The following is a 16,111-nucleotide window of genomic DNA, read 5'->3' as shown; positions in this document are numbered from 1 at the left end:
AATACAGGACACAAGTGTAATATAATCCACAGATAATACAGGACAGACGTGTAATATAATCCACAGATAATACAGGACACACGTCTAATATAATCCACAGAGAATACAGGACACAAGTGTAATATAATCGACAGATAATACAGGACAGACGTGTAATATAATCCACAGAGAATACAGGGCACACGTGTAATATAATCCACAGAGAATACAGGACACAAGTGTAATATAATCCACAGATAATACAGGACAGACGTGTAATATAATCCACAGAGAATACAGGACACAAGTGTAATATAATCCACTGAGAATACAGGACACAAGTGTAATATAATCCACAGATAATACAGGACAGACGTGTAATATAATCCACAGATAATATAGGACACACGTGTAATATAATCCACAGAGAATACAGGACACAAGTGTAATATAATCCACAGATAATACAGGACAGACGTGTAATATAATCGACAGATAATACAGGACACACATGTAATATAATCCACAGAGAATACAGGACACACGAGTAATATAATCCACAGATAATACAGGACACACGTGTAATATAATCCACAGAGAATACAGGACACAAGTGTAATATAATCCACAGATAATACAGGACAGACGTGTAATATAATCCACAGATAATACAGGACACACGTGTAATATAATCCACAGAGAATACAGGACACAAGTGTAATATAATCCACAGAGAATACAGGACACAAGTGTAATATAATCCACAGAAAATACAGAACACAAGTGCAATATAATCCACAGAGAATACAGGACACAAGTGTAATATAATCCACAGAGAATACAGGACACAAGTGTAATATAATCCACAGATAATACAGGACAGACGTGTAATATAATCCACAGATAATACAGGACACAAGTGTAATATAATCCACAGAGAATACAGGACACAAGTGTATTATAATCCACAGAGAATACAGGACACACGTGTAATATAATCCACAGAGAATACAGGACACAAGTGTAATATAATCCACAGATAATACAAGACAAACGTGTACTATAATCCACAGAGAATACAGGACACACGTGTAATATAATCCACAGAGAATACAGGACACAAGTGTAATATAATCCACAGAGAATACAGGGCACACGTGTAATATAATCCACAGAGAATACACAACACAAGTGCAATATAATCCACAGAGAATACAGGACACAAGTGTAATATAATCCACAGATAATACAGGACAGATGTATAATATAATCCACAGATAATACAGGACACAAGTGTAATATAATCCACAGATAATACAGGACACAAGTGTAATATAATCCACAGATAATACAGGAAACAAGTGTAATATAATCCACAGATAATACAGGACAGACGTGTAATATAATCCACAGAGAATACAGGGCACACGTGTAATATAATCCACAGAGAATACGGGACACACGTGTAATATAATCCACAGAGAATACAGGACACAAGTGTAATATAATCCACAGATAATATAGGACAGACGTGTAATATAATCCACAGATAATACAGGACACACGTGTAATATAATCCATAGAGAATACAGGACACACAAGTAATATAATTCACAGAGAATACAGGACACAAGTGTAATATAATCCACAGATAAAACAAGACAGACGTGTAATATAATCCACTGAGAATACAGGACACAAGTGTAATATAATCCATAGAGAATACAGGACACAAGTGTAATATAATCCACAGATAAAACAAGACAGACGTGTAATATAATCCACTGAGAATACAGGACACACGTGGAATATAATCCATAGAGAATACAGGACACACAAGTAATATAATTCACAGAGAATACAGGACACAAGTGTAATATAATCCACAGATAAAACAAGACAGACGTGTAATATAATCCACGGAGAATACAGGACACACGTGTAATATAATCCACAGAGAATACAGGACAGACGTGTAATATAATCCACAGAGAATACAGACAGACGTGCAATATAATCCGCAGAAAATACAGGACACACGTGTACTATAATCCACAGAGAATACAGGACACACGTGTACTATAATCCACAGAGAATACAGGACACAAGTGTAATATAATCCACAGAGAATACAGGACACAAGTGTAATATAATCCACAGAAAAAACAAGACAGACGTGTAATATAATCCACTGAGAATACAGGATTTGAGTAATATAATCCACCGATAATACAGGACAGACCCCAAATCTTACCTTCTGTTCCTGGAGCTGGGCCTTCACCACTTTAGCCTCGGAGGACAGAGGCTTCTGGGCCTCCATCAGATCCTCCATTTCCGACACCCAGCTGAGGACAGTCTCCTGGTTTTCAGGGGGTTCCGGCAGAGCCAAAGCATGATGAGAAACCTGAAGTATGAACAGACATGAATACAGCCCGAGATATACACCACCACGTGATGTCACTACATATCACACAGGATGACACGTCTATACCACGTGATGTCACTACATATCACACAGGATGACACGTCTATACCACGTGATGTCACTACATATCACAAAGGATCACACGTCTATACCACGTGATGTCATTACATATCACATAGGATGACACGTCTACACCTCGTGATGTCACTACATATCACACAGGATGACACGTCTATACGTGATGTCACTACATATGACACAGGATGACACGTCTATACCACGTGATGTCATTACATATCACACAGGATGACACGTCTATACCACGTGATGTCACTACATATCACACAGGATCACACATCTATACCACGTGATGTCATTACATATCACACAGGATGACACGTCTATACCAAGTGATGCCACGACATATCACACAGGATGACACGTCTATACCACGTGATGTCATTACATATCACACAGGATGACACGTCTGTACCACATGATGTCACTACATATCACACAGGATGACACGTCTATACCACGTGATGTCACTACATATCACACAGGATGACACGTCTATACCACGTGATGTCACTACATATCACATAGGATGACACGTCTATACCACGTGATGTCACTACATATCACACAGGATGACACGTCTACACCGCGTGATGTCACTACATATCACACAGGATGACACGTCTACACCACGTGATGTCACTACATATCACATAGGATGACACGTCTACACCACGTGATGTCACTACATATCACATAGGATGACACGTCTACACCACGTGATGTCATTACATATCACGCAGAATGACACATCTATATCACGTGATGTCATTACATATCACACAGGATGACACGTCTATACCACGTGATGTCACTACATATCACACAGGATGACACGTCTACACCACGTGATGTCACCACATATCACACAGGATGACACGTCTACACCACGTGATGTCATACATATCACACAGGATGACACGTCTACACCACGTGATGTCACCACATATCACACAGGATGACACGTCTACACCACGTGATGTCACCAGATATCACACAGGATGACACGTCTACACCACGTGATGTCACTACATATCACACAGGATGACACGTCTATACGTGATGTCACTACATATCACACAGGATGACACGTCTATACCACGTGATGTCACTACATATCACACAGGATGACACATCTATACCACGTGATGTCACTACATATCACACAGGATGACACGTCTATACCACGTGATGTCACTACATATCACACAGGATGACACGTCTATACGTGATGTCACTACATATCACACAGGATGACACATCTATACCACGTGATGTCACTACATATCACACAGGATGACACGTCTATACGTGATGTCACTACATATCACACAGGATGACATGTCTATACCACGTGATGTCACTACATATCACACAGGATGACACGTCTACACCACGTGATGTCACTACATATCACACAGGATGACACGTCTATACTACGTGATGTCACTACATATCACACAGGATGACACGTCTACACCACGTGATGTCACTACATATCACAGAGGATGACACGTCTATACCTCGTGATGTCACTACATATCACACAGGATGACACGTCTATACCACGTGATGTCACTACATATCATACAGGATAACACATCTATACCACGTGATGTCACTACATATCACACAGGATGACACATCTATACCTCGTGATGTCACTACATATCACACAGGATGACACGTCTATACCACGTGATGTCACTACATATCACACAGGATGACACGTCTATACCACGTGATGTCACTACATATCACAGAGGATGACACATCTATACTAAGTGATGTCACTACATATCACACAGGATGACACGTCTACACCAAGTGATGTCACTACATATCACACAGGATGACACGTCTATACTACGTGATGTCACTACATATCACACAGGATGACACGTCTATACCACGTGATGTCTTACATATCACACAGGATGACACGTCTATACCACGTGATGTCACTACATATCACACAGGATGACACGTCTATACCACGTGATGTCACTACATATCACACAGGATGACACATCTATACCTCGTGATGTCACTACATATCACACAGGATGACACGTCTATACCACGTGATGTCACTACATATGACACAGGATGACACGTCTACACCTCGTGATGTCACTACATATCACGCAGGATGACACGTCTACACCACGTGATGTCATACATATCACACAGGATGACACGTCTACACCAAGTGGTGTCACTACATATCACACAGGATGACACGTCTATACTACGTGATGTCACTACATATCACACAGGATGACACGTCTACACCAAGTGGTGTCACTACATATCACACAGGATGACACGTCTATACTACGTGATGTCACTACATATCACGCAGGATGACATGTCTACACCACGTGATGTCATACATATCACACAGGATGACACGTCTATACCACGTGATGTCACTACATATCACACAGGATGACACGTCTACACCACGTGATGTCACTACATATCACACAGGATGACACGTCTATACCACGTAATGTCATATATGTCACACAGGATGACACGCCTACACCACGTGATGTCACTACATATCACAAAGGATGACACGTCTACACCTCGTGATGTCACTACATATCACACAGGATGACACGTCTATACCATGTGATGTCACTACATATCACACAGGATGACACGTCTATACCACGTGATGTCACTACATATCACACAGGATGACACGTCTAAACCACGTGATGTCATTACATATCACACAGGATGACACGTCTATACCACGTGATGTCACTACATATCACACAGGATGACACGTCTATACCACGTGATGTCACTACATATCACACAGGATGACACGTGTATATCACGTGATGTCACTACATATCACACAGGATGACACGTCTATACTACATGTTGTCACTATATATCGCACAGGATGACACGTCTATACCACGTGATGTCACTACATATCACACAGGATGACACGTCTATACCACGTGATGTCACTACATATCACACAGGATGACACGTCTAAACCACGTGATGTCATTACATATCACACAGGATGACACGTCTATACCACGTGATGTCACTACATATCACACAGGATGACACGTGTATATCACGTGATGTCACTACATATCACACAGGATGACACGTCTATACTACATGTTGTCACTATAAATCGCACAGGATGACACGTCTATACCACGTGATGTCACTACATATCACACAGGATGACACGTCAATACCACGTGATGTCACTACATATCACACAGGATGACACGTCTATACCACATGATGTCACTACATATCACACAGGATGACACGTCTATATCACGTGAGGTCATACATATCACACAGGATGACACGTCTATACCACGTGATGTCACTACATATCACACAGGATGACACGTCTACACCACGTGATGTCACTACATATCACACAGGATGACACGTCTATACCACGTAATGTCATTACATATCACACAGGATGACACGTCTATACCACGTGATGTCACTACATATCACACAGGATGACACGTCTACACCACGTGATGTCACTACATATCACACAGGATGACACGTCTACACCTCGAGATGTCATTACATATCACACAGGATGACACGTCTATACCACGTGATGTCACTACATATCACACAGGATGACACGTCTATACCACGTGATGTCACTACATATCACACAGGATGACACGTCTATACCACGTTATGTCATTACATATCACACAGGATGACACGTCTATACCACGTGATGTCACTACATATCACACAGGATGACATGTCTATACCACGTGATGTCATTACATATCACACAGGATGACACGTCTATACCACGTGATGTCACTACATATCACACAGGATGACATGTCTACACCACGTGATGTCACTACATATCACACAGGATGACACGTCTATACCACGTGATGTCACTACATATTACACAGGATGACACGTCTATACCACGTGATGTCACTACATATCACACAGGATGACACGTCTAAACCACGTGATGTCATTACATATCACACAGGATGACACGTCTATACCACGTGATGTCACTACATATCACACAGGATGACACGTCTATACCACGTGATGTCACTACATATCACACAGGATGACACGTGTATATCACGTGATGTCACTACATATCACACAGGATGACACGTCTATACTACATGTTGTCACTATATATCGCACAGGATGACACGTCTATACCACGTGATGTCACTACATATCACACAGGATGACACGTCTATACCACGTGATGTCACTACATATCACACAGGATGACACGTCTAAACCACGTGATGTCATTACATATCACACAGGATGACACGTCTATACCACGTGATGTCACTACATATCACACAGGATGACACGTCTATACCACGTGATGTCACTACATATCACACAGGATGACACGTGTATATCACGTGATGTCACTACATATCACACAGGATGACACGTCTATACTACATGTTGTCACTATAAATCGCACAGGATGACACGTCTATACCACGTGATGTCACTACATATCACACAGGATGACACGTCAATACCACGTGATGTCACTACATATCACACAGGATGACACGTCTATACCACATGATGTCACTACATATCACACAGGATGACACGTCTATATCACGTGATGTCATACATATCACACAGGATGACACGTCTATACCACGTGATGTCACTACATATCACACAGGATGACACGTCTACACCACGTGATGTCACTACATATCACACAGGATGACACGTCTATACCACGTGATGTCATTACATATCACACAGGATGACACGTCTATACCACGTGATGTCACTACATATCACACAGGATGACACGTCTACACCACGTGATGTCACTACATATCACACAGGATGACACGTCTACACCTCGAGATGTCATTACATATCACACAGGATGACACGTCTATACCACGTGATGTCACTACATATCACACAGGATGACACGTCTATACCACGTGATGTCACTACATATCACACAGGATGACACGTCTATACCACGTTATGTCATTACATATCACACAGGATGACACGTCTATACCACGTGATGTCACTACATATCACACAGGATGACATGTCTATACCACGTGATGTCATTACATATCACACAGGATGACACGTCTATACCACGTGATGTCACTACATATCACACAGGATGACATGTCTACACCACGTGATGTCACTACATATCACACAGGATGACACGTCTATACCACGTGATGTCACTACATATCACACAGGATGACACGTCTATACCACGTGATGTCATTACATATCACACAGGATGACACGTCTATACCACGTGATGTCACTACATATCACACAGGATGACATGTCTATACCACGTGATGTCATTACATATCACACAGGATGACACGTCTATACCACGTGATGTCACTACATATCACACAGGATGACATGTCTACACCACGTGATGTCACTACATATCACAGGATGACATGTCTATACCACGTGATGTCACTACATATCACACAGGATGACACGTCTATACCACGTGATGTCACTACATATCACACAGGATGACATGTTTACACCACGTGATGTCACTACATATCACACAGGATGACACGTCTTTACCACGTGATGTCACTACATATCACACAGGATGACACGTCTATACCACGTGATGTCATACATATCACACAGGATGACACGTCTATACCACGTGATGTCACTACATATCACACAGGATGACACGTCTACACCACGTGATGTCACTACATATCACACAGGATGACACGTCTATACCACGTGATGTCATTACATATCACACAGGATGACACGTCTATACCACGTGATGTCACTACATATCACACAGGATAACATGTCTACACCACGTGATGTCACTACATATCACACAGGATGACACGTCTACACCTCGTGATGTCATTACATATCACACAGGATGACACGTCTATACCACGTGATGTCACTACATATCACACAGGATGACACGTCTACACCACGTGATGTCACTACATATCACACAGGATGACACGTCTACACCATGTGATGTCATTACATATCACACAGGATGACACGTCTATATCAAGTGATGTCACTACATATCACACAGGATGACACGTCTATACCACGTGATGTCACTACATATCACACAGGATGACACGTCTATACCAAGTGATGTCATTACATATCACACAGGATGACACGTCTATACCACGTGATGTCACTACATATCACACAGGATGACACGTCTATACCACGTGATGTCACTACATATCACACAGGATGACACGTCTATACCACGTGATGTCACTACATATCACACAGGATGACATGTCTATACCACGTGATGTCATTACATATCACACGTCTATACCACATGATGTCACTACATATCACACAGGATGACACGTCTATACCACGTGATGTCACTACATATCACACAGGATGACACGTCTATACCACGTGATGTCACTACATATCACACAGGATGACACGTCTACACCATGTGATGTCATTACATATCACACAGGATGACACGTCTATACCACGTGATGTCACTACATATCACACAGGATGACACGTCTATACCAAGTGATGTCATTACAGGATGACACGTCTATACCACATGATGTCACTACATATCACACAGGATGACACGTCTATACCACGTGATGTCATTACATATCACACAGGATGACACGTCTATACCACGTGATGTCACTACATATCACACAGGATGACATGTCTATACCACGTGATGTCATTACATATCACACAGGATGACACGTCTATACCACATGATGTCACTACATATCACACAGGATGACACGTCTATACCACGTGATGTCACTACATATCACACAGGATGACACGTGTATATCACGTGATGTCACTACATATCACACAGGATGACACGTCTATACCTCGTGATGTCACTACATATCACAGGATGACACTTCTATACCACGTGATGTCACTACATATCACACAGGATGACACGTCTATACCACGTGATGTCACTACATATCACACAGGATGACACGTCTATACCACGTGATGTCACTACATATCACACAGGATGACACGTCTATACCACGTGATGTCACTACATATCACACAGGATGACACGTCTATACCACGTGATGTCACTACATATCACACAGGATGACACGTCTATACCACGTGATGTCACTACATATCACACAGGATGACACGTCTATACCACGTGATGTCATTACATATCACACAGGATGACACGTCTATACCACGTAATGTCACTACATATCACACAGGATGACACGTCTATACCACGTGATGTCATTACATATCACACAGGATGACACGTCTATACCACGTAATGTCACTACATATCACACAGGATGACACGTCTACACCACGTGATGTCACTACATATCACACAGGATGACACGTCTACACCACGTGATGTCAGTACATATCACACAGGATGACACGTCTATACCACGTGATGTCATTACATATCACACAGGATGACACGTCTATACCACGTAATGTCACTACATAACACAGGATGACACGTCTACACCTCGTGATGTCACTACATATCACAGGATGACACATCTACACCTCGTGATGTCACTACATATCACGCAGGATGACACGTCTATACTTCGTGATGTCACTACATATCACACAGGATGACACGTCTATATCACGTGATGTCACTACATAACACACAGGATGACACGTCTACACCTCATGATGTCACTACATAACACACAGGATGATACGTCTACACCTCGTGATGTCATTACATATCACACAGGATGACACGTCTACACCTCATGATGTCACTACATATCACACAGGATGACACGTCTACACCTCGTGATGTCATTACATATCACACAGGATGACACGTCTATACCTCGTGATGTCACTACATAACACACAGGATGACACGTCTATACCTCGTGATGTCACTACATAACACACAGGATGACACATCTACACCTCGTGATGTCACTACATAACACACAGGATGATACATCTATACCACGTGATGTCACTACATATCACGCAGGATGACACGTCTATACCACGTGATGTCACTACATATCACACAGGATGACACGTCTACACCTCGTGATGTCATTACATATCACACAGGATAACACGTCTACACCTCGTGATGTCACTACATATCACACAGGATGACACGTCTACACCACGTGATGTCATACATATCACACAGGATGACACGTCTACACCTCGTGATGTCACTACATATCACACAGGATGACACGTCTACACCAAATGGTGTCACTACATATCACACAGGATGACACGTCTATACTACGTGATGTCACTACATATCACGCAGGATGACACGTCTACACCACGTGATGTCATACATATCACACAGGATGACACGTCTATACCACGTGATGTCATTACATATCACACAGGATGACACGTCTACACCACGTGATGTCACTACATATCACACAGGATGCCACTATATACCGTCTTGCTGTAGGCGTCCCACTTCCCCACTTGGTACTGAGCTTCTGTTTGGGCCTCACGACTCGTCTGCACCTGGAATCACAGTTATCACAGGTTACGGCTCCGTCTTGTAGTCAGATCCGTGTGCAGCGGGGAGCAGAGTATAATGTTTGGGGGCCACACGTGTCCAGGAAATTAACCCCCAGTATTATGGTGTGAACAGCTCCAGATTCATTCACATGAGATTTTTTCGACTGCGTAATGAAAAACTGCATGAAGACCTGGCGGACCCTCACCATCAATGCAAAAGAAACGCGCCCCGCATGAGACCGCCGCAGCGGGAAATCAGCAAAGCGTAAATGATGAAGTCTCATCCCCTGTATACCGTGCAACTGCGGAGTCCACGACTGCGGCCGCCACGGAGGCCAGAGGCTCCGCACACAGCGCATTGTATGGTATGACCGACGCCTGAGCCATCAGCCGCCTCATTACTGGGAGAAGGAAGACCCGCGGGGGGCCGGGGCCATCTGTACATAGAACAGGGGCCCCGAGACCTGCAGAGAAGAGAGGGGCCCCCGAGACCTGCAGAGAAGAGAGGGGCCCCCGAGACCTGCAGAGAAGAGAGGGGCCCCCGAGATCTGCAGAGAAGAGAGGGGCCCCCGAGATCTGCAGAGAAGAGAGGGGCCCCCGAGATCTGCAGAGAAGAGAGGGTCCCCGATACCTGCAGAGAAGAGAGGGGCCCCGAGATCTGCAGAGAAGAGAGGGGCCCCCGAGATCTGCAGAGAAGAGAGGGGCCCCTGAGATCTGCAGAGAAGAGAGGGGCCCCCGAGACCTGCAGAGAAGAGAGGGGCCCCCGAGATCTGCAGAGAAGAGAGGGGCCCCCGAGACCTGCAGAGAAGAGAGGGGCCCCCGAGATCTGCAGAGAAGAGAGAGGCCCCCGAGATCTGCAGAGAAGAGAGGGTCCCCGAGATCTGCAGAGAAGAGAGGGGCCCCCGAGACCTGCAGAGAAGAGAGGGGCCCCTGAGACCTGCAGAGAAGAGAGGGGCCCCCAAGACCTGCAGAGAAGAGAGGGGCCCCCAAGACCTGCGGAGAAGAGAGGGGCCCCCGAGATCTGCAGAGAAGAGAGGGGCCCCCGAGATCTGCAGAGAAGAGAGGGGCCCCCGAGACCTGCAGAGAAGAGAGGGGCCCCCGAGACCTGCAGAGAAGAGAGGGGCCCCCGAGATCTGCAGAGAAGAGAGGGGCCCCCGAGATCTGCAGAGAAGAGAGGGGCCCCCGAGATCTGCAGAGAAGAGAGGGGCCCCCGAGATCTGCAGAGAAGAGAGGGTCCCCGAGATCTGCAGAGAAGAGAGGGTCCCCGAGACCTGCAGAGAAGAGAGGGGCCCCGAGATCTGCAGAGAAGAGAGGGGCCCCCGAGACCTGCAGAGAAGAGAGGGCCCCCGAGATCTGCCGAGAAGAGAGGGGCCCCCGAGATCTGCAGAGAAGATAGGGGCCCCCGAGATCTGCCGAGAAGAGAGGGCCCCCGAGATCTGCAGAGAAGAGAGGGGCCCCGAGATCTGCCGAGAAGAGAGGGCCCCCGAGATCTGCAGAGAAGAGAGGGCCCCCGAGATCTGCAGAGAAGAGAGGGCCCCCGAGATCTGCAGAGAAGAGAGGGGCCCCGAGATCTGCAGAGAAGAGAGGGCCCCCGAGATCTGCAGAGAAGAGAGGGGCCCCCGAGATCTGCAGAGAAGAGAGGGGCCCCGAGATCTGCAGAGAAGAGAGGGGCCCCGAGATCTGCAGAGAAGAGAGGGGCCCCGAGATCTGCAGAGAAGAGAGGGCCCCCGAGATCTGCAGAGAAGAGAGGGGTCCCCGAGATCTGCAGAGAAGAGAGGGGCCCCCGAGACCTGCAGAGAAGAGAGGACCCCCGAGATCTGCAGAGAAGAGAGGGGCCCCGAGATCTGCAGAGAAGAGAGGGGCCCCCGAGATCTGCAGAGAAGAGAGGGGCCCCGAGATCTGCAGAGAAGAGAGGGGCCCCGAGATCTGCAGAGAAGAGAGGGGCCCCCGAGATCTGCAGAGAAGAGAGGGGCCCCGAGATCTGCAGAGAAGAGAGGGGCCCCGAGATCTGCAGAGAAGAGAGGGGCCCTAGGAGCGTACAGAGCAGAGAGCGGTCCCAGAGGCTTACAGAGAAGAGAGGGGCCCCAGGCGCGTACGGAGAACAGAGAGGTTCCAGGGATGTACAGACAACAGAGGGGCCCCAAGAGCATAGAGGGGCTCCAGGGGCGTTCAGACAACAGAGGGGCCCCAAGAGCATAGAGGGGCTCCAGGGGCATACAGAGAACAGAGGGGCCCCAAGAGCATAGAGGGGCTCCAGGGGAGTACAGAGAACAGAGGGGCCCCAAGAGCATAGAGGGGCTCCAGGGGCGTACAGAGAACAGAGGGGCCCCAGGGGCATACAGAGAACAGAGGGGCTCCAGGAGCGTAGAGAGGACAGAGGGGCCGCGTGGACACATAGATCACATATGCCCCATTGACACACACATCAGAGGGGCCCCGAGGGCACACACATCAGAGGGGCCCCGAGGGCACACACATCAGAGGGGCCCCGAGGGCACACACATCAGAGGGGCCCCGAGGGCACACACATCAGAGGGGCCCCGAGGGCACACATCAGAGGGGCCCCGTGCACACACATCAGAGAGGACCCGAGCGCACACACATCAGAGGGGCCCCGAGGGCACACACATCAGAGGGGCCCCGAGGGCACACACATCAGAGGGGCCCCAAGGGCACACACATCAGAGAGGACCCGAGGGCACACACATCAGAGGAGCCCCGAGGGCACACACATCAGAGGGGCCCCAAGGGCACACACATCAGAGAGGACCCGAGGGCACACACATCAGAGGAGCCCCGAGGGCACACACATCAGAGGGGCCCCAAGGGCACACACATCAGAGGGGCCCCGTTGACAGACACATCAAAGGGGCCCCGTGGGCACACACCAGAAGGGCCCTGTGGGCACACACGTCAGAGGGACCCCGAGGGCACACACATTAGAGGGGCCCCGAGGGCACACACATCAGAGGGGCCCCGAGGGCACACACATCAGAGAGGACCCGAGGGCACACACATCAGAGGAGCTCCGAGGGCACACACATCAGAGAGGCCCCGAGGGCACACACATCAGAGGGGCCCCGTGGGCACACACATCAGAGGGGCCCCGAGGGCACACACATCAGAGGGGCCCCGTGCACACACATCAGAGGGGCCCCGTGCACACACATCAGAGGGGCCCTGAGGGCACACACATCAGAGAGGCCCTGTGCACCCACACATCAGAGGGGCCCCGTGCACACACATCAGATGGGCCCCGTGGGCACACACATCAGAGGGGCCCCGAGGGCACACACATCAGAGGGGCCCCGTGCCCACACATCAGAGGGCCCCGAGGGCACACACATCAGAGGGGCCCCGAGGGCACACACATCAGAGAGGACCCGAGGGCACACACATCAGAGGGGACCCAAGGGCACACACATCAGAGGGGCCCCAAGGGTACACACATCAGAGGGGCCCCATTGACAGACACATCAGAGGGGCCCCAAGGGCACACACATCAGAGGGGCCCCGTTGACAGACACATCAAAGGGGCCCCGTGGGCACACACCAGAAGGGCCCTGTGGGCACACATGTCAGAGGGGCACCAAGGGCACATACATCAGAGGGGCCCCGTGGGCATACACACCAGAGGGGCCCCATGGGCACACACATCAGAGGGGCCACATGGACACACACATGAAAGGGGCCCCGTGGGCACACACCAGAAGGGCCCTGTGGGCACACACATCAGAGGGACCCCGTGGGCACACACACCAGAGGGGCCCCGTGGGCACACACACCAGAGGGGCCCTGTGGGCACACACATCAGAGGGGCACCAAGGGCACATACATCAGAGGGGCCCCATGGGCATACACACCTTAGGGGCCCCATGGGCACACAGACTGAGTGCTCTGGGCATATTTCACACCACCCATGGGGTCTGAGTCGGGCCCTCGGGGTCCCCGTTGTGGGCCTACAGAATAATGACCATTCTGGAGATTTTCCAATGATGCCTTTATTACAGCAGACTGATGTGAGTGGTCGGTCGCTATGGTTACATATTGACCTCGGCCAGCTCGCCGGCACGCTCCGTCAGCACTTTCACGGTCCTGGTGACGACGGGTTCTCCGCTCTTGTCTCCGGTGGGATATTGCGTCACCTCCACAATCTCGGTGACAACGGTCTCCGTCACCTCCGTCACTTCCGTCACCTCCCTGGTGGCGAGCGGCTGCCATAAGCTGCTGCTCCCGGAGGCCCTCTGCACGCTGCCCCTCTGGAGCGCCCACATGTTGCCGCCATGGTCGGGCGTGGCCCTGGGCGTGTCCCGCCGGGTCTGCTGGACGTTGGCGTCGGCGTTGTTCTGTTTTGGCAGCGGCTCTTTGGTTTGGGTTTTGCCGGTTGCCGTGGAGACGTTGAGTTCCTTCTCGTTCAGCCGCTCATTCTTCCTGTCGGTGGTGGACGTGGCGCCGGCCTCCACGTTGTTCCTCACACTCTGGATGTCGATGATGGACTCCTTCAAACAACCTTCCTTCAGACTCTGCTGGGATTTCTTGTCCCCCAAGCAGCCGGGCCGGCTGACAGAATTACCCATGGTCCCCGGATGGCACAGGAGCGTCAGACATCAGCGCAGCGCCGGCCTGAAACAGAAACCAAAGGCGTCATTACTGCCCGAGACCGCAGCCACAACACCGAGACGTACATCAACGGCCGAGAGCGACCAATCACAGCGCAGCTCTCTTCCTACCAGTGCAGTGCAGCAGGTGAGAGCTGAACTGTGATTGGCTGCTGAAGGCAGCAGTTTATCTATTAGGTTATGTTCACACATCTTGGTTTTTTCAGCGTTTTTTTTTTATGCGTTTTTTAATGCAAATTTTCAGCAGCGTTTTGCAGTACCAGCAAAGTCTATGAGATTCCAGAGATCTCATGCACACATCATGGTTGTTGTTTTTTGCGTATTTTGTGCTTTGCATGCTTTTTTGCAAAATAGAGCAGGTCACTTCTTTCAGCATTTTTTCACCCATTGGAAGTAATGGGCG

The 16,111-nt window shown here is 48.1% G+C and overlaps 1 protein-coding gene across 5 annotated transcripts in view; it reads right to left on the bottom strand.

The window, feature by feature from the left end:
• Window positions 1-15,709, bottom strand: part of LOC141266152 (microtubule-actin cross-linking factor 1, isoforms 6/7-like) — a 368,828-nt gene extending 353,119 nt beyond the window's left edge. For 4 of the 5 annotated variants that reach the window (XR_012320208.1, XR_012320209.1, XM_073680138.1 and 1 more), the window contains exons 1-3: window positions 15,142-15,709; window positions 11,021-11,092; window positions 2,234-2,383 (exon numbers count right to left, since the gene is read on the bottom strand). Coding sequence is in view for 3 of the 5 variants with exons in the window: in XM_073680138.1 (XP_073536239.1) it covers window positions 2,234-2,383; window positions 11,021-11,092; window positions 15,142-15,666 (747 nt within the window). In the remaining 2 variants the exon portion in view is untranslated. Of the gene's footprint in view, window positions 1-2,233; window positions 2,384-11,020; window positions 11,093-14,952; window positions 15,095-15,141 lie in introns of those variants that run through there. The other variant, XM_073680140.1, reaches the window with a different exon arrangement.
• Window positions 15,710-16,111: the final 402 nt, after the last annotated feature.

The sequence above is a fragment of the Phyllobates terribilis genome, unplaced genomic scaffold, assembly GCF_046119375.1.
Source record: "Phyllobates terribilis strain yellow unplaced genomic scaffold, ASM4611937v1 Scaffold_4__5_contigs__length_816908805, whole genome shotgun sequence".
NCBI classification, from domain to species: domain Eukaryota; kingdom Metazoa; phylum Chordata; class Amphibia; order Anura; family Dendrobatidae; genus Phyllobates; species Phyllobates terribilis.
The sequence above is the reverse complement of the archived record's forward strand: the minus strand, read 5'-3'. Positions and strand labels throughout refer to the sequence as shown.